Raw genomic sequence first — 27342 nt, forward strand, 5'->3', positions numbered from 1 at the left:
AAATGGTTCTAGGCTCAGGTCGAAATTTTTGATCCCAAACATACATGTTCATGTGCTGATTCAACAGACAGGTTGGCTAAACAAGCCAACAACCTAAATGCAAGCATGGAGATCATATATAAGGGATCTTGTATGATAGATTGTGTAAAGATACATCAAACTGATAAGAGTAATTAATCATTAAATACATTATCCAAGCAATCAAATGGTATAAATTCTTGGCGATCTATCGCATAATGAAACATTAAATCTTGATACCAAAATACATACCATCAACATGCAATATTCCAATATAATCAACTATATTTTGGGGGTCCATGGCGAACGAAAGTGTTTGAAGCAAAACAAATCCGAACCACCTCTGTACAGCTTTGGAAAAAGAAAAATCGAGAAGCAAAGAAAAACAATATTCCTCTAAAAGAGGCCACTGCACATGGATGCCTAAATGTACATATATATCAAGGACATCCATCTATCTAACCCGACAGATCCTTTAACAAAGGCAGACACTCAGATAGGAATTGATATGCCCTTACTTGCCATACCATCAAGAATATCATTCAGTGCTTGACATAGCCCCACAATCTGCAAGTTATGGAAAATTATATAAGGATAAACTTAAAGGATGATTAATTCTAATATATCAATAGCTTGTCCTCAATGACACATCACCAATTCTTTATACAGGTATAGATATGTACCTTAAGAAAGTAGTTTAGGTAGAGTAACAAAAAATCATGGGAGAAAGACAGTTCTTGATGAAAGTAGCCCAATGAGGTTACTATTACAACTAGTTATACTACCATGTGCAAATGAACTTGACCATTACTAATGATTTTAGCTATTCGATTAACTTTAAAAAAGATTTCAACATGGGTTAGCTAATATAATTTATCAAATTGTTTAATATTTATTTGACGCATCATGTTATTAGACTAGAAAAATTTAAATCATGCTATCACCAACAAATCACTATGAATTTGGATTTTGGAGGATGTGGGACTCTTATTAAGCACGGAACATGGAAATCCTTTCCCACTTTACTTCCCTTCTCAAGAGTTCAGCAATGTTAGAATCTTTTTTCAAAGACTCAGGAGAAATCTAATTAGGGATGCTTTGGGAATTGAAAAATTGGGAAATATAGCAGCTTTTATATGCATCATTAGGATAATTGTCCAAAGGTTCTTTTCCCCAACAATCTAAAGTGTGCAAATTTAAGGAATGAAAGAAAGGGTGTGTTCTGTTGAATATGCACCACAATATTGCAAAGGCATGTTACAGTTGGTAGCACCTGCAATTAACCAGACTCACCTGCTGATCCCACTGTTGTAATTCTTCAGTGTCATCTTCAAAATGTATGACAGCTTCAACCTGAAATAAGCAATATGCAACTAAATATTTGCAAGGTAGAAAAAGAAACATGGAATCACAAAATCTTAGGAAAAAAGAAACTATGATAATATACCGGTCCAGTCAAAATCCATATGAAAACAATAAGAGATCTCTTTATTTTAAACCATACCAGATTGTGGTGTAAAACACCATTTTGATATGTAAAGATTCCATCTTTGCACACTCTTGCATCATTTTCAGCCTGGTCCTCTAAACTTCCCTACTCTTTTTACACCACCTGTACCATGACATCATTCACCAGTACCAACCCCCTCAAGATATCTGCCTGATAGCACTTAGTGAAATGATACCTGTTCGATACCTGTTCGATTTGCCCTGAGGCATTTCACAAGTATTCTTCCAAGTTTCTACCACATCCAGCTTAACCTATATTTACATGTACACCTATGAATGCAAATGCAACTAGTTTATTGCTTGGTTGCCCCCCTTTTTTGTTGTTAAAGATAGATAGCCCCTCATAACATTTGTATTATTTGTCAGCAATAATCACAAAACAACTCTAGCTGGTCTTCATTGTCCAATAAAACTCTCCTGAACCAACATATGACCAAGAATTTAAGTTCTGGTCTAAACTGTAGAGTGCCACATTATGCATTACATGCCAAATGGTTGCCAGGCACTGGAAGCACATTTGTGCATCATTTGATTGTTGAAGATAAATAGCTCCCCATAAAACTTATAATGAGTATCATTTGCATGCAATAATCATAGACGATACTAGCAGGTCCTTTTTTCTAATAAAGCTCCTCTGTGCTCTAATTGATGACATATGACCAACAATTTAAGTTCATTTCCAAATTATAGTGCCATACGATGCATACCATGCCCCATGTGATGCATACCATGCCCCATGGCTGCCATACACCATGGTAAGTAAGTGTGCCGTGTGCATGCAAAGGAAAAAAAGAGGCACCATAATAGATAGTCAAAAAAAAGCATCCATAAGATATGGTGTTGCTTGGGATCCCAAAAAAATCATATATTCAAGTAATATGAAACTCAAGATGATCTAACTGATAGTTGACACCACCCCTACTAAAACTAGTTAAGCATCCATCTGCAGAATTGTTTCATCATGCAAATACTACAGGTTTGTATGCGGTTTTCCCCACAATCACCAGAAGTGAATAAACAATTGAATTAGATCACAAATGCGAGAGCACCTAAACCAATAACAAATTGACTTAAGTTCCAGCAATATCGATAAATATTTGATAAACACACTTTTTTTTTACTAAAAGACCTAAACATATCTTACAAGAGCAGCAAACATTAAAATCACGGTAGGTAGAACTATCCCGAACCGACCAGTTTGGGCATCTCGAGCCGTACCGACAGTGGACCAGAACAGTTCCGGCAAAGAAACAAAGATGCCGTCGCCGGAGAGGGAGAAGGAGAAGGAAAGAGAAGAAAAGATAGAGCGAGCGGGGGAGGGAGGGAGGCCGGCAGAGGCCAGCGCTGGTGTAGGAGGTGGAGGTCGCGGTCGGACCCCTGTTTCGGCCTCCGCATCCTGCACCAGCACCGGCTCTCCACGGCCTCCACCTTTCTCCCTCCCTCTCTCCCCCTTCTCTCTCTCTCTCTTCCTCCCTCCCGTGGTTTGCGTTCGCCCTCTCCTGTGTTGGTACAGGCCCGGCACGGCACAGTGCGGGCCCGGACCAACTCGCGCCGCCGAACAACCGGTACAGTGCCCGATACCGGCACAACAGACCATGTTTAAAATAATTGCTTTGAAAAATGATAAAGTTGCATTCATCACTATCAGTAAGTAGATTGTTGTTTAGAGTAACTATTTATAAGTAATAACGAATTTCAAATTGCCTGAAGTTCAAAGAGTATTAAGTAAATATTTGATAAGCAGACCTGAGAATGAAAGACCTAAACACAAATTTTAAGAGAGCTGCAAATTTTAACATGATTACCGTATAAAATGATAAAGTTGCATTCCTCATAATTATCGTTCAAAATGTCTATTTTAACCAATAATTAAGTGAATTAACTGTAAACATCCTAGCATGTAGTTTAGCTTATTTTTGAAGTAATGGCACCTCTCATGGGTGTGCCAGAAATAGCTCCTGGCTGTTCTGTACTGCTTACAGCATGTTGTATGGTTTACCAGTTTGTCATTTGTTTATCATTGCCAGACCAGTACGGGTAGCTACTTCCATTTGTGTCCGTATGACTACCTCTTGTGCTTACTAGTCTATTGTCATCAGGATACTTCTTGTAGTCACTGACACTGTTTTCTTCCTCTATTGCTCTTTTATGCTATTCTATTTTTATATTTGAATAAGGAAGCATCCCCAAAAGTTGATTGAACTCCAGATCTTGGGCACTCAATGGAAAAGTTGCTGCATTTCCTGTCAAATGACAGAAACATGAACGAAGAATTATACCTGATCGATTGATCCCCTCATTCTATCCTCATAGATCATCCGTGAGGCTATTTTTTCAGCCTGCCAAAATCATGAAGCTAAAGTATGTCAGAGATAATTAAAAATATTAATATATGTTCTAAATGGGTCCATAGTACAAGGAGACGATGGCAATAATTGAAACTTCAGAATATACAAAGGATCACAAGAGAAAAGCAGAGAAGCATCAGAATACGAAATTACATATCAAAATGGCATTAAATTGGCTCACTATACGATGCCAAGCAAAAAGATTTAGCATCGAAAAATTAAGCGAAAATTTCTACAGCATTACAAGAAACAATAACAGGCCTTCTTCCAAATAAACAAGCTCAAAAGAAACAATTGGCTTCATAGAAAATGTAAATGAACATCCACTTGTCCGCTCACATGCATGGATGTAAAAAAAGAGACCATATCTATTTGGTCACTCATTTCTAGCTTCCACATGCAAAAGCAAGCACTGGCTTCCTATAGGCTTTTCCAGCTTTTCTTGCTTCTAGCTTAACCATAAGGTGAGGCTGAAATTCACTCTTGGTTCAGCACCTCATTCATAGTTACATCTATAAAAAACAAACAAGGCATCTTGTTACAGGAAACAGCTTCAAATACTAGTTTCTTAACAAAAACTATCTGTGGCTACTGTAGAGGTATAAACTCTGAAATCAACTCATCAACCTAAACTTCCAAGCAGATGGAAGAGTGTGAGCCAACTAAATTTAGCCACAGAAAAACTACTTCATCTATTATGGTTTTCACAGGGCGACAGTTTAATCTGATTGGAAACAACAAAACACATAATCTGGGAACTCAGTAAAGGAGTCAGAGAGATACCTTTCTCCTTAGACTTACATTATGGATTCTTTTGTGCAGATGCATTCTTCCTAGTATATCTAGGGCAGTAGTACCCTTCAAGTACATAACTAGACATATTCAAGAATGTAGATCAGCCATTTTCAGGAATTTACAGTTGTTCTTTTCGTACTTATATAACCACATCCATCTAATAAATAAATAGTTGTTTAACTTTCAATTCAAAAGAAAAAATAGTCAGAGTCATTATTCCCCAATTACTGCATACTCGAACTAAACAGTAATCCGAATAATAATGAGCTTAGTTCCCTGACAACTTCAGAATGATGAGACATTTGAGATGCAAAATTTCCATCACCCTTCAAGGAAGGACATCCAACTATAAAATCTTGGACCTTTCCCTCCGAGTAAACCACCAAAGGAACACCATGTTTAACAATTTTCCTTGGACAAGGAAAACAAAACTATTTGTTTAAGTTATATCTGATTTTTAATTTGAGGAATGCTGTCTAGAACCAGTACCATATCTCTATGCAAAAAGTGAATCTTTCTTAATCTGTCATGGCCTTTAATAAGAAGATCATCATAGATACAAGAGAATCATCTTTTGTTTCCTGAAGACTAGAGGGGCAGACGAAGACCGACATTGTGAGTTCCACATTTGGGGTAAAGTATGTTGTTTGCTTTTTCTTTTGCTGCTTATTGAGTAAATCAGAAATAACATTAGTGGATATACCCCATCCAATCTGTCCTTTGATTGAGAAAGCTTTTCTAGCATTAAACACAGGATTCTGTGCCTATCCATGCTCTAGCCAATTGCTGACTTTCTGATAAACCATAAATCAGATTGAGATAATCATTTCCTCTGGCAGAAGAGTCAGAGAACGAACAGGAAATGTCGTGCATTACTGGCCTAAGATATTGCTTCTACACCTAAAAAAAGGCCAGCATGGTAGGGATAAGACCTCTCTAGGAAGCCCTTGTGAAAACCAAAAAATATCAGACTTGTGGAAGACAATAACAGTACTTTGGTTACCATGGCATGACAGATGAATAAGTAGTAAGGTAGCTGAGGCATTTTAAGAAAACCTACGATTTTCCCCTTTGGGAGCAGAAAAGGCTTTCTTCAAATGCATGATTTGTGCCACTATAAGGGATATGATTTCTCCCAATTTACTTCCTGTGAAAAAGTTGCCCAAAATTTTTAGTTTTTCTTTGAGAAAATAGTGGGTACACCATTAACAAAATAATTCTTCTGGCTGCAAAAAAAATGATGGAGACGATCAACCAGATTCCAACAGCATAAATGTTGGATCAACTATTCCAGGACAAAATGTCAGTCATTCCCAAAGTCAAACTTCTCATGTGGAAGGTACTTTAGGGAAGATAATCAGCCAAATACATTCACAAATACAGTGAACCCAAATGATTCCTTTAATGGTTCAAAATCACATGCTGCTAAGCCATAAGTCATTATGACTAACTCATACCGATCATTTATCAAGTAAACCCAACTTACTAGGCCGATGTCGGCCGAATTCAGTATTTGGGACTAAGAAAAGCTGAATCGAACTGAACCGGCCAGTTCAGCCCGAACCGAGCCGACCCGGTCTCCGACCGAGTCAGAGGCCGGAACCTGCCGGAATCGGACGGACGGTTCGACTCAGTTCGAACCGGTACCGACGGGTCTCGGTACCGGTTCGGCGAACATTGTTTGGGACTGACCCAACTTTAAACAATGAATCACTTGGTCAAATCTAGATTTTGTGCCATTCTTCATTGATAACCTATCTTTGCATATTTTTGCTAATTTGGTGACTTGATACCAACTATGTATTAATATGTTGCTCAATTTCATAAATTGGACAAATTTGTCAGCACACGCCCTTTATATAAGGCAGATTGCTTGGATTTCTAAACAGTTTTCATAGAAAGCTTAGAAGAATGGAGGCATATTTGAGAATTAGGATACTGATAAACTTCCCTTTCTATCACAGAATTCATAATATTTTTTCTTGGTATAAAACATGAAGAAAAAGGTGTGGAGAAACAGCAAGAAGTGATCAAAGGCATGTTTTATTAACAATTCCACATATAGTTGTGAACGGACATTAAAAAATACAAAAGTTCCTCTTATGTGATTTTTTTTTGATTAAAAATGCCAATTTGGAATTTAAATACGTATGCCCATTTCTATTTTGTTCACATAAATAAGCAATGAATCATAACTTGCTCACTATGCATATACATGACTCATAAGTGTCATCAGGATCATCAAGACAAGAACTCCTTCTCAAATCAACACGATGTGAGCTTTAGCACATCCGATCTACCTTTTCTTATTCAATACTTGGTTCCTTCATAGTTGCCACCTACATGGATGATTAAAATCACACAGTGGTTTGTCTTCCTTTTGTGGGAATTGCTTCATCATGTAAACAACATACGACTCGTATCTTGATGATCCTATATCAGCTCCCACTGTATTATGTTTTGTCCACATAACACATATTACTTCAACTCTGAATGAAAGACTGAGGAGCGCTGAATTAGGTTTCAAACCTCAAAGTGAAAAGCACGGAACCTATTTAATTTGTGCCAAAATTATATAAATATGTTTTAAGCAGTATATATGTTACTATTTTTTAATTTTGAATTCATTATTTTCCCTAACAGAAAGTAGGAAGAGAAATATTCTCTGATATCCCCATTCATGCATCACGAATTACATATTGTTATATCATGTATATTATATTTTGTCTACTTTCCATAATTTCATATTAATAAACATTCATGCATAGTCAGGTCAAAAGTTTAACATGTCCAATAAAAAAAAATAGCATTTATCTGGACAAGTATCTCAAGTGCTGGCCAAATGGGGGATAAAAAGGATAAATCTCATCTTAGTTCAATTTATATGTTTTACAAGATGTTTAGGGATTGATAACTTTTCCTTATGTAGGGATCAAAAGGTCAATACTTTATGGTTTATTTTGTTGGCTTCAGAAGGATGAGCTGGGCAAAAGCAAGTTTTTTTTCGAGCAGAAGGGTGGAATAGGCAAGAGAAAGTTGAAAACTACAAATTAGTGGTGACTCATTCAGACAACAAGAAATAGGGAAATTTTTGGAATGAATATAACGACCGAAATAGTTCAGTCAATCACACATTTTTTGGCACAAGTAGTTTTGAAACAGCAACAAAGGTTAGCATGAGATCAATGAGGCCAGTTTATAGAGCCAATTGCCCAAAACATATTATGAATTAAACATGAACTAAATCTCTAAGGGTTTGAAGAGGGCAGCATAAAAATCCATTATTTACAAGACTGTAAATGTGCTGATCAAAGTAGTTAGAGATGTTTCGATCATGAATAATTGCAGAAGGCTAAGAATATGAGTCAAGCTTTCCTCCATATTGAATTAGTCCCTTTAGTGTGATTTTCAGGTGACTCTACAATAGCCTTTAAGCTCATTACACGTCCAGAAAACTGCAAAATTCTTTGCAGTAGACTGAAGTAATTAGCTGACAGACCACAATTCAGTTAAAATTTCTCAAGTTTTCAGGTGCAAAATTTGTCTATTGATTGGTTGTACAACGAGAGAATCTCAGATGGCAACTGATCTGAAAAGCATACAACATCTAAGACCAGTTAGGTTAGACTAGAACCAGAGTACTAATCTTTTGCAGAACCACTTCACCGACTGGAAACCTAGGTGTATGTACTATAAGAATACCTTTTTATATGACTTCAGTCTCTTGGCAACTAAAAGAATATAGGAGACTATGGATTATGCTGTATCATATTTTATATGACTTCAGACCCATCAACCTCTTGGACAACTAAAAAAATATAGAAGACCCACTTGTTATGCTGTATCATATTTAGACATAGGTACAAAACTATTATAACATCAAACAAATACACAGCAATTAAAAGACAAGTTATTTACAGAAGAAGAGTAATAGCAAAAATAGGAAAAAAATGACATGTTTTGCAAAATGCATGAACAATGGCATATAATTATATGCGAAGTGGCTCACATGAAAAACTATCATATAGTCACAGTACAGACAAGAATAATCTAAAATACAAAGATGAGCATATAGTCAATCAACAGCTCTCCAATACCACTACTCTGCATGGAAAGTCATGTAATCAGGATTAAATCAGTCAAGTGTGTACCTTTTGAGGAGGAATACCCAATAAGGTTCCTAGTTCTTCAAAGCTGTTTCAGTGCGAAAAAATATCTAATTAATTATGAATTATAACTGGTTCAGTATAAGGGAAATTGGAAGTAATTTTATGTTTTCCTCCAACCTTATGTTTGTATAGAGCTTGCTTGCACTCAGGAGATTATGCTCAATCATCGCACGATCCAGCACAGTGAAATTATCTGGTAAAAGAGCTTTCTGTTTGAAAAGAAATGGATAAAAGTTAATATGGTTTAGACTTTAGACTATCAAGGATACACCAGAGAGCAAGAAATGAAAAATCAAGAAGGCAGGGCATGGTTACCTGGTGTGGTTTCAATTCCTCAGCAAATGCATCAATCTCTGGTTTTCTCAAAATTCTTTCAAGATAGACCTGAAAGCACTCATATGATCAAACCTCGTCTAAGAAACTGAAGAACTGCAAAAATGTAAGTCATCTTGCCACATGGAAGGCCTCAAATTTGAAAAAAAGGGTTTGAAATGAATACCTTCTGTAATATTGGGTAAATCTTCAACTTTGAGCACCTTTCATCCTAATAATAAAAGATAAAACACAACATCAATTTTCAGCGATCTGAATATTTTGAGAATAGAGAAAGCATATGCATGTCGGAAGCTTGCAAATAATATATGCCAGTTCATGACAACTTTCACAAGGTGAGCAGTTTCAGACACAGCATAAATACATAATACAGATTGGAGTTTAGCGCTTAAAATTCACAGGCAAGCATCGATATAAAAGGCTGCAGAATGACTTCATGTATAAATATTATTTTATGGGTTCCTAACATGCTCCAAACTTCAAAATGCATTTTGCCAGCCGTTATCCAGATGAGGCTATCTTTAATTATCATTTACTATAGTGTTAGAAGATGTAGATTGTATTCTTTTTTTCCAATAAATATTTAATAAATATAATATGCTCATATAAGAGAAGTGAACACCGCTAAAACAGGTGTTTCCTGAGTCCAAATAAGAAAGTTGAAAGTTGAAGGTTGATGACCAGGATTGAAATGTAATACTAATGAAAATGAATCATTAAGGAGGAAAAAAAAACAAAAAGTTAATTGGAAACTTTGCGTCAGTTTCAGCATCAGCAAGACTATACGAGTTTCAGTTTTGGCAGGTGGTTCAGGTTGAAAATTATTCAAAAAAATCAAAAATTTCAATTACAAGTATGAATAAAATTAAAAAAGTGAAGAAAAATAAATCAATCAAGATAGCAAATTACAAATCATGTCAAAAAGTATCATCTTGCTTAAAGTCTGTCAACGTATTTTTTCTTAGTTTTATGTTAAAAAGAGATTTTTTAAAACAAAATAATCAAAGGCCATGTTCATAGTTTGTTACATCATTCGCATTCTAACATGATAATAGAAGCCTCTAACCCTGTTAAGACTCTTTGGAGTGTAACTTTATAGTGCTACCAAATGTACTAAATTTGCAACAAAATATGTATCTAGCTGAAAGAAAGCCATGTTCATTGTATGTTACATCATTAGCATTCTAACATGATAATAGAAGCCTCTAACCCTGTTAAGACTCTCTGGGGTGTAACATTATAGTGCTACCAAATGTACTAAAAATTTGCAACAAAATATGCATTTAGCTGAAAGAAATGCTTCCCGACATTTAAAGAAATGAAGAAATGCAAAAAGATAAAATAATCAACCTACATTACATAATATTTGGCCCATAAGTTACTTTCAGCCTAAATCCCAAAACACCCACCCCAACCTTAGATCGGGTTCCAGCTAACACTCAAACATTTATTTCAGCTTCAAGTTCTGAGAAACCTCAATTCATATTCATAACCTAAATATAAAGAATATAGCATGTCAAATAATATTATAGTCATTCAACATATCAATAACTTATGCAGAATGTCATCAACCCACATACTCAAGACTGCACGGAATGGTAAAGAATAATAACAGATCAGAATTAGTCTTAAGCAAAAGCATCTGATTCCTTGAACTGTGTTACAAACTTGCCAGAGGAAAGTAAATGTCAAACAAAGGCAGTTTCAGTTGCTTAACAAAGAATTAACCCATCTGAATTTTGATATGGAACTCTTGACATGAAATACATTCAAAAAGAAGAAGACTCAAGCCTCCAGAAGAGAATGACATCAGCATTAATCGCCATAATCAAAGCCCCAGACAAAGATCAAAATTAACGATCGTCATTTCTCATGCCCACTGGCACCTTATGTACCCCATATAAAGATCAAAATTAACAACTGCCATTTCAAGTGCTTCATCACATAAAGAACTAGCCCATTTGAAATTTTGGGATCAGCCTTGATATAAAATGTATTCAAAAAGAAGAAGACTCAAGCCACCAAAAGAGAATGACAATAGCATTTATCTCGATAACCAAAACCCTGGACAAAGATCAAAATTAGCAATTGCCAGTTCTCATACCCACTGGCACCTTACAGATCCCATTAGGAAACTTAACCAGTTAACATTCAGTAATTGACCCATGTCCCATTAGTGGAGGATATGCAAACTTAAAAAAGGAAGCTTCCAAATTTTGTTGATATCTGAAGAAACAATGAACAGTGAATTGAGGAAAAAAATTTCATGCTAAAGAGTGGAAGTCTTCCATGCAGTCCAAATTGTCGAGGAATCAAATGAATACCACCCCAAATTCTATCACAAAATTCCTGTCGATGCCCTTCCCTCAACACAACAACAGCAACAACAACAAAAAATGCGAAAAACCAAAAAGAAAGGAGGAAGTGGTGAAACCAAGTCACCATGAGTGCCCATGAAGTCAAGTTCAAACATGGTGGTTCCATGTAGTGAAAAGATCTAAGCAAACTAGAGGGAAAGATGTGTTTTACATGGGTATACAGTAGTCTCTAGGTGGCAGAGACTACATATAGGCATTATGCCTCTGCAAAGATGTTCTTCTGACAGATATTTCAATCAGACATGGGTTCATCTAACTACCTAGAGTTGGTAGCAACAGCGAGCAATTGAGTCAAATGGAAATGGGAAAAGAAATCGAGAGAAGAAAAAAGAACCAGGAAATGAAAAGAGAGAAAGTAAGAAAGAGGAGAAGAGAGATGGAATAAACTAAATAAGCAGGGACAGGAGAACTGCCTAACCTGGCCACTTTCTCTTCTCTTTTTCTATGAAAAAAACCACCATATTCTCCCTACAAGCAGTTATTCCCCTTTAATAACTAAAGAAGGCCAGGTCCTGCTAAAAGTTTGAGTCCTTTGAGGATGGACTTAGTAAAAGGAAAGAAAAAATATGTAATATTTGCAACAAAATCAGTAACTCCAACATTCTGAAAGAAAGAAACAGTATATTCTTGTTTTTGTTCAGCGGTTCTCCTAAAATCTATCAAGTGAAATGAAAAAAGGAAAAAAGCCTCTTTCAATGTTCAGGAAATATGTATGTCATGACAGCATAGAATGGCCCATTATTTATCTTTTGAGGCCTTTTCTTCAGGCCCCACAAGACCAAACTAAAGGCTCCTGTCCAAGGCCAACCTCTTTCACTGCATTCATATGCTTTCCTACAGATATTGCATTGCAATATATCATTATTCTTCCACAAAAAAAATATATATGTCCTATTGGTCTCCCTCGATTTCGTTTGCCCGAAAGCTTTAAAACTTTGGCCGATATGCCGCATAACCATATATAATTGCTGCATATAGAAAATCCAACACGGTCAGGGGACCACATTCGAATACCACATTCGGAAACACCAAAAGTCAATGTGATTTGCTATAGAAAATAAGAATTTGTAGAAGTAATCTTTTAACTTCAAGCAATCGGTTTAGTCACTAAAAGCAGATTAATTTGCCACTGGTAAGATCTTTAAACTGCATGTATAAAGATCATTCTAGTCCCACATGAGGGTAGCATTAATACCTTGTACAAGGTAGCAAGAACACGAGAGCGTTGGGGACCAGCAGCAGCCAATATTGTGCAGGTCACAGCAGCACTGAGAGCTTGTTCCAGTGCATCCTCGTCAATTTCCCTGAGATTCGAAAATTTGTAACATATAAATGCATAAGCATTAATAAAATGATTTCCCTATGAGCTTATAATGCTCAGCTGCTTGAAGAAATACGAACAGAAGCATGGAAGTTACCAACAGTGAACTCTAGTACATGTGAATGAACCAAAAAAATAGGGTTAAAGATATCTACCTAGTACAGCCTTGTTCACAGAACAATTGGCCAAGGCTTAATAAAATTTAAAACATATTGATGCAAGTTCATATCAAGAAATCCATAGATATAATCTCAAACATCCGTGTAAATGTGCATGGTCATAAAGTTTGCATCTAATCTTCACAGCTTATGAAGTTTTCACAAAGTTTTCTGAAGATGATGAGAAGTATCAGAGACCTAAATAACTATAAAAAGTTTAATAGAGCAAGAGAACAGAAGCACACATATAAGATGGTGATGGTAGCTGAAATCGAAATTTTTAGAAAAAAATTGTAACAAATTCTTTTGAAAAAATAAAATAAATAGTCATTAAATTATTACATTTTAGGGAAAGAATTTAAATATTTTAATGATAAAATGAAAAATTTTCAAATTAAAAGCAGTATTTAATGGTATCTACAAGCAACATTTAATAAACTTACTCATCACCAATTTGACGCTTCTCAATCTGAGAAATCTGATAATAACGCAGTGCAGCTTCCAGAAACTTTCTCTTTAAATCTAATATCCTTGCATAACAAACCTTTTAAAAATATGACAAAATATAAACATCAAAAACTGCATGTACAATCTGGCATTTCACATAAATGGACCCTAGCTTCTCTCAGGGTAATTGTTTTCACCTTGTATTGTAAATTTAGGACCTCATGCTTACTACTGCTAACCAAAAAAGAAGCTTTATTGATAAAAGCCTCTGCATTTACGGCATCATCATCCTGACAAATCAAAGAAAATATACTGGTAGTGCAAATTTGTATTGTCCAGCAATATTCATTTAAAATCATGTAGAAGTATGTAACAGACAAACCTCAAGATAAAGACGAGCAATTTGGACACACTTGGACAGCTTGTATGTGTCATCAACCATTCTGAGAGAATAATCTCAATTAAATGAACTTCCTCACAATATATATTCCAAGTCCACATGTTACACAGGCAACAGAACTGAATAAGCAAACTACCCACCTTATTCCTGAATCTAGATCAATTCCGCTAAGCATTTGTGCTGCTTTTGACCATTGTTGTTCAGATTCATACAGTTCGGCTAGTTTCTCTCTGATGACTACCACCTGAGATTATTTCAAGTGCATAAGTTTTTGCAATTTAGGACACATGAGCAAGATTATTATAACGCATGAATTAACTCCATTATTTGCAGTTCTCCGTCACACATTCAAGCTACTTTAATTTCAATGCCATCCAGAAGACTAGAATGTTTTTGGATAGAAAAAGATGCGGGATTTTAGGGTCGATAACTATAAAGATTAACTTTATGCAAGAGAATAGTAATCCAGTGTTTATACAGCCCACTACAACCGTGTTTAAACTAAATGTTGTGGGATATTCTCCATATTTTGGTACTTCATGCAAATGCAAAATGTCATCAGTTTTCCCAAGTAATTATTGACTTATCATTCTATCTAATTTCATGATTGACATATTTCAGAGTTGTTAAATACTTAAAAGATCAAGAATAACAATTAAAGCTAGTATTAAAAAAATTCTAGACAACTCAGAAATTCACACAATGTTACATGAACACATGACATCAGTGTCAAGTGTTAGTATCCCAAATAATCCAACATGTTAACATTTAATCAAGCTGACACATAGACACATACATGTCTTACATATGCACATTTATGTATGTAAGGGTCTCAATATACAATGAATAATCAGCCAAACCAATTGTTCTTAATTTTGTAAAATAGATCACCTTTGTTAAATATTATGTTTGAATTAGTTATTTTGTTGTACAAGTGCAAACTTACACATAATGAAAATAGCATCATGATTCAATAATTTGATGTGTGGAGTATCACATAATGCTCTGAGCAACCATGTGCTCAGAGAACTGATATCACAACTTCTTTCTACATTTATTTATATAAATAAAAAATAACACACTTCTAAATTATTGTTTTCCATCATATCTGCATAACTTCCTTTTAAGAGATGAACCTCTGATCGATCATTGGCCTACTAATGGAAGATGACATCCTGCATATTGGTTCTTCCATTCCAACAAATCATATGTCGATTGGCCTGCACGATTGACAGTACATCTACTAGGCATATATGGTTGTCTTTGGCCCTAGCTAAGCACAAAATTCTAATTGTCAAAGAGTTGTCAGGAGTAGCTAATGCGCATGGTGGTGGAGTGGTCTGATATCCCTTGGAAAGGGGTGGCAACTTCAATTTCTCACCAACTAATTCAATTGACAACTGTAAGATATATAATACATTAGTTCCTCTGCAAGTGAGTTCTTGCACAAGTCATTTCTTGTAGATAGGGGTGGCAATGCTTAACCCGTTTAGCTTAATTCAACATGTTGTAGTTCAGCTAGGATTACCTGTTTAATGAAAGAGTCGGGTTTGAATCAGGATTTTTGACCCGTTTGATAAACAGGGTTCAGATTGAAAGGTTTTTGACTTATCCTCCATCCGAACTGAACCGATTGCTACCCTACTTGTAGAGGCTAGGCAAGAGAATGTGGGATCAAAAGAGAATAAGCATGCGGAGCTTGCGTAGATAACATACTTGATGGAGAGGATTGCAGTAGTTGGGGTGTCCATTTGGATTGGGTTGAGGTTCAAGGTCAGAAATTTTGACAATGTGGGTTTGGTATTTCATGGTATGGAACAGGAAAAGATTGCTATTGAGGTGCATTTGTAACAAATGGCCTAAGTTTTATTCAAGTTAGACTTGACACAAGGGAATGACTCATCACTTGTGCTGGTTCAAATGTCCTAAAAAAAATAAATGTCAACATATAAATTTCAGTCCCACATTGATGGGGACATCAGTGCCCCTCATTCAGATGATGGAGTCAATTAGTTGCTTTTTGGTCGAGTCAATTTGGTTAGTTGCTTTTGTTATTGGTCGAGTCAGTTTGGTTAGTTGCTTTTGTTTTAGTCAAGTCAATTAGGTTAGCTGTGGGGTCAAGTGATTAGATCAATTGATCAATGTAAGACCTAATTATAAAGGTCCAATTTTGGGTGTGATCAATTAGTTTAATGGTCTAATGTTAGTAAGGTTTAATTTGGTATGTAATCAATTAATTGACTTAGTCAATTAATAGAAGGGTCCAAGTTTGGTTAGTTGTTAATTGTTTGACTTGGTCAATTCATGATGTAAGACCTATATAAGGGCCACTCCACTCATGAATTAGGAATTGAATGATTGAATAAGCAAAACCCTAGCCTTCTTCTTCTTCTTCTCTTCTTCCTCCTCTTCTCTTCTTCCTGCGTCTCTATAACCTCTTCTTCCTACTCCTTCCCGTCTTCTTCCTCTTTCTCTCTTTCCCCTGCAGTGGTCCGCCATCACACATCCTAACTTCAGCAGATATTAGCTACATAATTAGCACATTTACTTGGCTATTTTTATTGTATCTCAACACATATTAGCCACATATCACACTTAAAAGAGAAGGAAAGATTCTGCAGCATAGTACAATTTGAAAACTTTGATAGTCAAGAAGTTAAGACATGGAATTCAATTTAATTTACACTTGAAATGCCTTCACGATAACAATTTGCTTCTTTTTTGTTCTTCTTCCGTCTTTATTCTCAATTTTTTGTTACAACCTCGGAAAAAACAATCAGAGCATTGGTCGAATCAAAGCGAGCTTAAATAAGTATTTCTTATTTGTTTTAAGGATTAAGCACTTGATTCTGAATTATTTTTTTATTTTCTTCTTATGACACATTGTCGATATTTGTCAGCGCAGCTCATTTGATTACCCTTTTTCCTCAAGTAGGAGGATTCAAGCTGGATCGAGAGTTCAATATATTGCCAAGAGATTTAGGATGTTCTTATGCACTTATAGACCAATGGGTTTTGCTCAAGCTTGTGCCAATAGCGAACAAGGCAATCCTGACATAAACCCACATTGGCCCAACTCATTGCCACCTCTACCGACAACCATGAAATATTCTTGGCTATGTTGCTTAACTAATTCAAACCTACTGGGGTGACTATCGACCATTTCCCAGATAAGTAAAATAAGCTCAGATATTGAATTAGTATAGTTTCAATTGAAGCAATTGTCGACAGGAACAGAAAAGATGACATGAGAAAACCCAAGAAAAAAGAGGAAAAGGGCATCTTGAAATCCCATTAGACAGCATTAAGTACCTTGAATGCAATATCAACAAATAAGTAATTGGATGAGCTGATAGATAATAATAAGAATTATACTTTGATATGATAGGAATGTGGTGAGCAACAGCCCTCTTAGGCCAAGAGTGAAGAAGAAATAGAAAAATAGAATGAATAATTAAGTCAGAAAAATATGATCAAGAAACATGGGTTCTAAATAAAAGACAAAATATAAATGGATAGAGAGGATAAGTTGCAAGGCAAAAAATCCATGTTTCACGAGAATTTCACCATGATGCCTAATACCGAACACGAGGTTACCAATCTCATTTTAGTCACCAATTTTACCCCTTCCAGAGTGCCCTGGCTTTCTAGAGCACGGAATTAACGAAAAATATCAGGGAAACGAATAATGAGATTAAAAGGAAAGACCTGTTCTTCGAAAGAGACAGCCCTGGGTTGGATCTGAGCTAGGGCATAATGTGCAATCGCCTTCTGGGTGTCGGGCTCCAGATTTCCCAGTTCCTGCGCGAAAGTCTGAAGCAACTGCCTGGATACCACCAGAGGAACGACGTCCGAGATCACTACCACGCAACAAATAAGGAAAGAAATCGATCAGAACCACGGAGAAGAAGAGAATGAGAGCAAAACCCTGATCTAGGAAGACTGAGAGAGAATGATACTGTGATCGATGAAGCGCTTGGCCTGAGAGACGTCGGTGGGAGCGGAGGAGAGGACGGAGGCGAGAATGAGCTTGTACTGTTCGATCTTTTGCTTCTGATCCGCGATGGAGGCGGCGCTCGCGAGGGCGCTATCCATGGCCGCTATCTTCCTCGAAACCCTAGCTCCGGCTGCCTCTCGCTTCTATGGAGAACGGGCGGGGAGCCTGTCGAGACCCGGCTTTGCGGCCTTCGAGTCTCCGGACGAGCGATTTTAGTGACCCAGATATCGGTCATCTCAGCGGGGATCCGAAACCGAGATATCGGCCGACATTGTTCTTTGGCTAGGCCTGCAAATGGGCCATGTCATGAACCAAGTTGGTTAGGTCTGGTCTGACTCGTTTCTTTGGACCCAAGCATCCGATCTAGCTTTGGGAAAAATGACCAGAAATCGCTCGATTTGAGTTGGGTCGGAGCAGAGGCGGCGAAGAGGGCCCTGACTTGGGCCGCCTCCACCCCATTGGGGTGAACCGATGCCCCGGCGGCGGCGACCACCGTGCAATGCAGGAGGTGGGCAGCAGTGCTACAGGAATACCACAATCTTCACAGCCATGCTCTGGTTCCAGTAGATGATAGGATTCCATAGATTGTAAGATTAGATTTCTTATTTTCAGGTTTATTAGTTTTGCTTACGTTTTTTAAATTAGTTTAGTAGTCTGCTACGATATCTATTTTGGCTAGGAGTTATGCTCTTATTCTCGTTGGACAAGTAATTGGTACATATAAATATGTATTGCACTAGGGTCAAGAATGGAAGCAATTAATTAGTAAGGGCTTTTGGAGGTTTTCAGCCTCTTCGGAGTGACCAAACTATCTCTTCTTCATTCCCTATTTCCTATCTTTTATTTTTTTTAATTTAATTATTTTTTTCTAGAATGATTGGCTCATACATATCTAGTATGGATGCATCTAAAAAAGTCAAAAAATAGTAAATTTTGGAGTGCTCTAGACAGCTCCCTTTTTCCAACCCACAAGACCCCCACAGAGTAGTCGGCCACGTATGAAGCCACCCAATCTACGGCCTTATTAACCTCTCTATAAACATACTTGGCCTGAAAAACAACATCGCCACTCACCATACCCTGAATATTCCAGAGTAAGGGGTGGCACCCACCTACACCATCGATGCCTCCTGGATCCAGCCAATCACTGTGGCCGAGTCGCCCTCAAGAAGGACCGCTCTAATCGCCTACACCAACCCATGTTGTCCTCAGCTCCACCCCCGAAATAGAAGTGTCAAAGATCTGGCACCCTCCGGCAGCAACTACCTTGAAAATTTTTTTTATATAAGGGGGGGAGGATGTAATAACTCCAAAAAAATTTTTTTTTTATAAAAAAGGGATAGAATAGTCCTTTAAAATTGATATAAGGGGTAAAATGGGAAGGAATCAAAAGATAATGGCATAATTGCAGATATATCGAAGTGGTAAGGGCAAAATGGGGATTTGGTTTTGTTTGATGTGACTTAATTGGTGGGTTGAGTGTGCTGTCGGTGGAATGAAACCGAGAAGGAGGGGAGGGGGTCTCAGGCGGTAGAAACACAGAGAAGGAAAAGGAGAGAAGAAGAGAAGGAAAAGGAGAGAAAAAAGAGAAGAAAAGAAGAAAAAGAAGAAGAAGAAAAAGAGAAGAAAAGAGAGAAGAAGAGAAGAAGAGGGAGAGTCCAAAAGAAGAAAAAGAAGAGAAGGGAAGGGGGGATCCCGGTTGTGTGCCGGCGGAAACAAAAAAAGGGAAGTGTCGGTTTCCTTTTCCTCTACGCAAGGACCCAAGTTTCACAAGAAGAAAAAGGTAAATACCCGTCCCTACCTAGTATTCTAAAGAATTTATGCTATAGAAAGGGTAGATGATAGTTGTAAAGGGTGTTAAAAGGGGAAGAATCGGATTTCGACAAATTTTTCCGGCACTACGGAAAAATCGTGTCAAAGTCCCAACTTTGGCGAATTATTTAGGAGGTCAAACGGCCTCCGATAGTGATGCATGTTACCTTTTTGGAATCCCCTATGAGTGTAGAATGTTAAGTAAAAATTTCATCAAATTTGGAGTCTGAAAAGTGGATCAAACCCGGAATGAAGTAACCGGCTGTCGGTCCGGGTTACTGTTCATCCGGGTGGAAAATAGGGGATTTCATGCTATAATAGGGTATTAAGCCTAGATCAAGCTAAAAAGGACCTTGTACTCGTGCAAGGGAGTCCCTAATACACATAAATGATGAGTTAATTAATAGAAAAAGAAAAAGAGAAAGAAAAGAAAAGATTTAGGAAACGGGGGAGTTGAATCAATTAAAGTTCCCTATATTATAATTGGCACGTAGATTATAGCCCTTGATACAAAACTAAATGTATTGTAAATGCATGTCACAGTTGGGCAAGAAGCTAGAGAACAAGAGGAAGAAGTCCCCTGCTGCCTACTGTAAAATTTTAGAGGCGTATCGAGGCCGTGCCGGATTGGCAGGTGAGTGGGAGTCATGTACTTTGCACCATGAGCTTCCTTAATTTATTTTCATGAATGTCGCCAAGTGTGAATTGATTCCACTTGAGCATATTGATTGATATTGTAGTAGATTCCTCTATAATCTTGATTCTCCATGCTTGATTATTCTGTACATGCATTTGAGGAAACATTGAGAGGAATTACGAGGGGTTGATGAGTAATCAAATTGGATCTGAATTGTGAAATGATTTCTTTTGTAAATTGATTTCATTTCCTCTATTTCAAAGACTTATAAGTGGTAACCTTGATTATACTCTTTTATGAGTAATTAAATTGGATCTGAATTGTGAAATGACTTCTTTTGTAAATTGATTTCATTTCCTCTATTTCAAAGACTTGTAAGTGGTAATCTTTATTATACTCTTTATGAGTAATTAAATTGGATCTGAATTATGAAATGACTTCTTTTGTAAATTGATTTCATTTCCTCTATTTCAAAGACTTGTAAGTGGTAGCCTTGATTATACTCTTTATGAGTAATTAAATTAGATCTGAATTGTGAAATGACTTCTTTTGTAAATTGATTTCATTTTCTCTATTTCAAAGATTTGTAGAGCCCATTTCAGTGGTATATTGAGTTGCATTGCACACCCTTGACCCCTCACTCCCAAACCTGATGTTAGTTTATGATTGGGTCGGAGTCGAGTGAGTGGTAGTCTTAATTATGCTCCTTTTAGTAGAGTATTGGGAGGGTGCATTATGGCATTCATGCATGGCTTGACAGTATCTGCAGGACACCTATAGTCGATGGGGTTGAACATCGGCCTTTGTGCACATAGTAGCCTTCTGGATGGGCGGAGCCCAGTCCCTTCCTAGGGGGGACACGACCCTAGGCGTAGGATTGGCCAGTCCTACGACTTATATTCTGCTTGCCGCCGGGCATAGTAAGACCCCGCGAGGTGCAGTATGGCTTTCCGCGGATGTAGAATTCCCGCGAGGTGCCGTTTAGTATATAGATGTGAGATGGATTTCTGTTCTGGATACTGGCTTGCATTTATATTATCAGTATGGTGTCTTATTCTGCATATGCATGTGATACTGGGGAGTTGTTGCTGGTTCGCCTGGGGCGTAAAACCCACCTCCCGATAGCTATCTAGTATTTATATTATTGGTATGGTGTTTTATCCTGCATATGCATGTGACAGTAGGGAGTTGTTGCTGGTTCGCCTGGGGCGTAAAACCCACCTCCCAATAGCTGTCTTGTTGATGATTCAGCATATTGACACCTGATTTGTATGTTCCAGCATTATGATCTGTTGAGCATATTCATGAGTAGTATATATGTTTACTCGATTATTCCATATATGCTTCAGATGAGTTGATTGTGATTGTGGTGATATTGATGATTTACTCCATATTCTTTATGTTGAGTTCATGTTCATCTTGTTATTGATCTTGAGATTTCACCTCGAGCCATGATTATATTTTGTCTCATGTGCATAGTACTCTCTACTCCACTCACTGAGTATTTATATACTCACTCCCCAGTTTGGTGTTTTTGATTGCAGGGCAGGTATTGTATAGAGAAGAGCAGGGTTAGAGATTGCCTGCTAGCTGTGCCGCTCCATAGTATAGTATAGTATAATGTAGATAGAGGTCTATACCTTTTGGTGTATTATAAACCTTCTATTGTATATAGTGCATAGTTACAGTCATAGATCCTGTTGTGGATATGGGTTGGACCATGGATGGATTGGGAAGCAGGTATATATATATATGTGTGCAAATCAGTTGTGTGCCTGTGATAATGTATTGCTATATATTGTCCAGGTTTATTATGTGACAAATTATGTAATTAATGCTCTGACAGGTAGTGTGTTGTATGTATTGAGATAATCCTGACAGGTCACTATAGGAAAAGTGATCATTTTGTGCATATATCATGCCAAATTTTTCAAGATCTATTGATGATTGATAGGTAGTAGGGTTCTACGCGGTGGCTGGTGGCCTTATGCCTACCCGCACCCTAGGACCGTCGCGGCGGCCCGCCGGAAACGGGGCGGGGGTCGTGACAAGAAGTGGTATCAGAGCAAAGGTTAAGAAGAGTCCTGTCAGAGCAATAGGGTGAGTCAGGATTAAGTATAGGATTATACTATGAAGCATAGGGTTTTTCTATATGTTATTTTATGAGTCATATACAATTCTGTAAAATATATTTGAGGATGAGACTTAAGAGTTCTTTTTGGCTCTACTTGAGACAAAATTGTATATCATTCAGTTTACAATCAAGATTTATATTTTGACAGAAAGTCAATTAATAAATTCGGAGGATATTGATCAGAGTTGTGTAGCGAAAGTATAGTGGATCGAATCAATTTAAATTGGTCAAAAATATTGACTGTGATGGGAGACTAGATTTTTCAATAATGAATATTTGTGTTAATAAGAGAAGGTGAATATTGTAGATTCTCAGATTTATTATGATATGACTATGTGATCTCTTTGATGGTTTTTGCTATTTTACTATGTTAAGAGATAATTTATGTAAACTCATCATAAATTCTTGACTGCTAGGTAGCCGTAAGCAATATGGAGGATGAAAGAGAAATAAGGGCACCTTCTCCGGACCCTGATAGCCAATCAATTTCACAAACTACTCCACACTCCATAGCAACCCAGGCAGATTTAGCAGGAGTGTACCAGTTAATAGCACAACTGCTTGAGCAACAGCAGCAGATGCAGTTAGCTGCCCAACCTGTACAGCCGATAGAATCCTATTACGAGAGGTTCCGTAGGCTGAATCCACCGATGTTTAATGGTGGGTCCGATCCCATGATAGCTGAGGCCTGGATCCAAAAACTGGAGAAGATGTATGAGTTACTCCAATTTCCCGAGGAGGTAAAAGTCAAATTAGCCATCTCTATGCTAAGGGGGAGTGCTGACTCTTGGTGGACTGCTATGGAGACAGCATATGAGGTCAACGGAACGGCCTGGGGAGACTTTAAGAGAATATTTTATGCTAAGTACTTTTCGGACTCAGTTAGGCAAATGAAGCAGAATGAGTTTTTATCGCTGACTCAGTCCGAGCATATGACTGTTTCGGATTACGTCAATAGGTTCGATGAGCTGGGTCGATTCTGCCCCCAGTTCATGGAGGATGATATGAGTAGAGCCAACCGGTTCGAACAAGGGCTTAGACATGAGATCAGATCCCGAACATCTTCACAGTTAATTACCAGCTATATGGATATTTTGGACAGAGCCTTGAGAGTAGAGGCTGAATTGAAAAGATCTGATAGAGAAAGGGCTGACCTGATGAGATCCAGATCAGACAGAAGTCAGAGTGGCAGGCCATGGGATTTTAGGGGCACTCCAATTCAAGAGAAGCCCAGGGTCCGCAATTACTCTAGCAGATCCCATAGTGGAATCATCAATATCACCATAGCAGATCCCAGAGCCCGCACTTACTCTAGCAGATCCCATAGTGGGCCCTATATGAGGAGAGCGAGGGCATGTTATAGTTGTGGGCGGACTGGACACCTGGCACGTGATTGCCCATACAAGAGGAGGAATGAACTCAGACCTCCTGTACCTGGTGACCAGAGGCCAAGAGGTAATGCTCGAGTTTTACACTGACCTACCAAGATGCTAGTGCCAATGACCGGGTGGTAACAGGTATATTACCAGTCAGCTTGATTGATCCCTCTATTTTGTTCGATTTTGGCACTATGCATTTCTTTATTTCAGTTAGTTTATCTAGATAACTACACTGCATACTTGAGGAACTAGAAGAATCACTGTGTGTTCCTACACCCCTATAGGAAACAGTAATTGTTGACATTAGTGCAAGAATTGCATAATTCAAATAGGGATAGGAGAGTTAGTGACAAATATTATATAACTTGACATGCAAGATTTTGACATCATTTTGGGAATAGCTTGGAGGTCTCAGTACCACACTCATATTGACTGCTACAGTAAAAGAGTGATATTCTAGATACCTGAAGAACCAGGGTTCTTCTTTCAAAGCGATGCACCCGTGTAATGTAATTCATCATAACATTAATTTCTGCCCTGAAAGCTAGGAAGGCATTAGAAAAGGAGTATAAGACTTATTTAGTCTGTGCAATGGATACCTGAAAGGAGACCAAATTAGAGGATATTCCAGTAATGAATGAACACCCTGATGTTTTTTTTTCAGAAGATCTTCCTGGTTTGCCACCAGAGAGAGAGATTGAATTTGCAATTGATTTGATTCCCAATACCATACCAATCTTCAAAAACCCCCTATAGAATGGCTTCAACTGAAATAAAAGAATTAAAGGAAAAGTTGCAAGAATCGCTTGATAAAGGCTTCATTCGACTTAGTGTGTCATCTTAGGGAACTCTAGTATTGTTTGTAAAGAAGGAAGATGGAAGTTTGAGGTTATGTATTGGTTATCAAGGATTGGACAAGGTAACAATACAGAACAAATATCTTCGGCCCTGTATTGATAAATCTTGTAAGGTGTATACTGATCATAAGAGTTTAAAATACCTTCTTACCTAGAAGCTACTCAATATGAGACAGGAAAGATGATTGGAATTGATAAAAATCATGCCTTATCTATACACTACTCTCCGGAAAAAGCTAATGTTGAGGTAGATACACCGAGTTGAAAAACTTCTGGTAGTATTGCTGCTCTACTCACATCCGAGAAAAGCTAATATTGTGGTAGATGCACTGATCAAAAAAAAAAGTGTTAGTGATACAAGAAAGGTTGAGGACAGTGTTTAGTAGGCAGAAGAGCTACGCAGATGTCAGAAGGAGAGATGTGCAGTTTGGCACGGGAAATCATGTGTTCCTAAAGATCTCTCCTATGAAAGGAATAATGAGGTTTGGAAAGAGAGGCAAGCTTAGTCCTAGATACATTGGCCCCTTTGAGATATTAGACAAGGTTGGCACTGTATCTTACAGATTAGCATTGCCTCCAAACCTCAGTCATGTGCATTCAATATTTCATGTATCTATGCTCCGGAAGTATGTGCCAAATCCATCCCATGTGCTGTCAGTGCAGGAAGTTACAGTAGAGGGAGACCTTTCTTATGAAGAGCTTCCTGTAGCTATCCTTGATACTCAGATCAAGAAGCTAAGAAATAAGGAAATATGTATGGTAAAGGTCCAATGGCACCGGCACAATGTTGAAGAATGCACTTGAGAGTCGGAGCAAAGTATGAAGAGCAAATACCCTCACCTCTTTGAGTAATGAGATAATTTACCCTTTTAAATTCGAGGACGAATTTTATATAAGGGGGGGAGGATGTAATAACCCCAAAAATTTTTTTTTTTTATAAAAAAGGGATAGAATAGTCCTTTAAAATTGATATAAGGGATAAAATGGGAAGGAATCAAAAGATAATGGCATAATTGCAGATATATCGAAGTGGCAAGGGCAAAATGGGGATTTGGTTTTGTTTGATGTGACTTAATTGGTGGGTTGAGTGTGCTGTCGGTGGAATGAAACCGAGAAGGAGGGGAGGGGGTCTCAGGCGGTAGAAACACAGAGAAGGAAAAGGAGAGAAGAAGAGAAGGAAAAGGAGAGAAAAAAGAGAAGAAAAGAAGAAAAAGAAGAAGAAGAAAAAGAGAAGAAAAGAGAGAAGAAGAGAAGAAGAGGGAGAGTCCAAAAGAAGAAAAAGAAGAGAAGGGAAGGGGGGATCCCGGTTGTGTGCCGGCGGAAACAAAAAAGGGGAAGTGTCGGTTTCCTTTTCCTCTACGCAAGGACCCAAGTTTCACAAGAAGAAAAAGGTAAATACCCGTCCCTACCTAGTATTCTAAATAATTTATGCTATAGAAAGGGTAGATGATAGTTGTAAAGGGTGTTAAAAGGGGAAGAATCGGATTTCGACAAATTTTTCCGGCACTACGGAAAAATCGTGTCAAAGTCCCAATTTTGGCGAATTATTTAGGGGGTCAAACGGCCTCCGATAGTGATGCATGTTACCTTTTTGGAATTTCCTATGAGTGTAGAATGTTAAGTAAAAATTTCATCAAATTTGGAGTCTGAAAAGTGGATCAAACCCGGGATGAAGTAACCGGCTGTCGGTCCGGGTTACTGTTCATCCGGGTGGAAAATAGGGGATTTCATGCTATAATAGGGTATTAAGCCTAGATCAAGCTAAAAGGGACCTTGTACTCGTGCAAGGGAGTCCCTAATACACATAAATGATGAGTTAATTAATAGAAAAAGAAAAAGAGAAAGAAAAGAAAAGATTTAGGGAACGGGGGAGTTGAATCAATTAAAGTTCCCTATATTATAATTGGCACGTAGATTATAGCCCTTGATACAAAACTAAATGTATTGTAAATGCATGTCATAGTTTGGCAAGAAGCTAGGGAACAAGAGGAATAAGTCCCCTGCTGCCTACTGTAAAATTCTAGAGGCGTATCGAGGCCGTGCCGGATTGGCAGGTGAGTGGGAGTCATGTACTTTGCACCATGAGCTTCCTTAATTCATTTTCATGAATGTCGCCAAGTGTGAATTGATTCCACTTGAGCATATTGATTGATATTGTAGTAGATTCCTCTATAATCTTGATTCTCCATGCTTGATTATTCTGTACATGCATTTGAGGAAACATTGAGAGGAATTACGAGGGGTTGATGAGTAATCAAATTGGATCTGAATTGTGAAATGATTTCTTTTGTAAATTGATTTCATTTCCTCTATTTCAAAGACTTGTAAGTGGTAACCTTGATTATACTCTTTTATGAGTAATTAAATTGGATCTGAATTGTGAAATGACTTCTTTTGTAAATTGATTTCATTTCCTCTATTTCAAAGACTTGTAAGTGGTAACCTTGATTATACTCTTTATGAGTAATTAAATTGGATCTGAATTGTGAAATGACTTCTTTTGTAAATTGATTTCATTTCCTCTATTTCAAAGACTTGTAAGTGGTAGCCTTGATTATACTCTTTATGAGTAATTAAATTGGATCTGAATTGTGAAATGACTTCTTTTGTAAATTGATTTCATTTCCTCTATTTCAAAGATTTGTAGAGC

The 27342-nt window shown here is 37.5% G+C and overlaps 2 protein-coding genes across 2 annotated transcripts; one reads left to right on the plus strand and one right to left on the minus strand.

Annotated features, from left to right (window-relative positions):
* Window positions 1-211: 211 nt before the first annotated feature.
* Window positions 212-18082, minus strand: LOC103697672 (COP9 signalosome complex subunit 4). Its single transcript, XM_008779578.4, has 14 exons — window positions 17836-18082; window positions 17585-17736; window positions 14017-14120; window positions 13859-13919; window positions 13674-13766; window positions 13473-13573; window positions 12746-12854; window positions 9339-9383; window positions 9155-9223; window positions 8957-9048; window positions 8822-8864; window positions 3807-3866; window positions 1312-1371; window positions 212-585 (listed from the first exon to the last, which is right to left on the minus strand). Exons 1-14 carry the CDS (start codon window positions 17969-17971, stop codon window positions 511-513), a joined length of 1200 nt encoding a protein of 399 aa, XP_008777800.1. The 5' UTR covers window positions 17972-18082; the 3' UTR covers window positions 212-510.
* A 4805-nt stretch (window positions 18083-22887) lies between these two features.
* LOC120107434 lies at window positions 22888-23934 on the plus strand. The gene has a single exon (XM_039120711.1). The coding sequence runs from the start codon at window positions 22888-22890 to the stop codon at window positions 23932-23934; it is 1047 nt and encodes a 348-aa protein (XP_038976639.1).
* Window positions 23935-27342: the final 3408 nt, after the last annotated feature.

This window comes from Phoenix dactylifera, unplaced genomic scaffold (assembly GCF_009389715.1).
Source record: "Phoenix dactylifera cultivar Barhee BC4 unplaced genomic scaffold, palm_55x_up_171113_PBpolish2nd_filt_p 000862F, whole genome shotgun sequence".
NCBI lineage: Eukaryota > Viridiplantae > Streptophyta > Magnoliopsida > Arecales > Arecaceae > Phoenix > Phoenix dactylifera.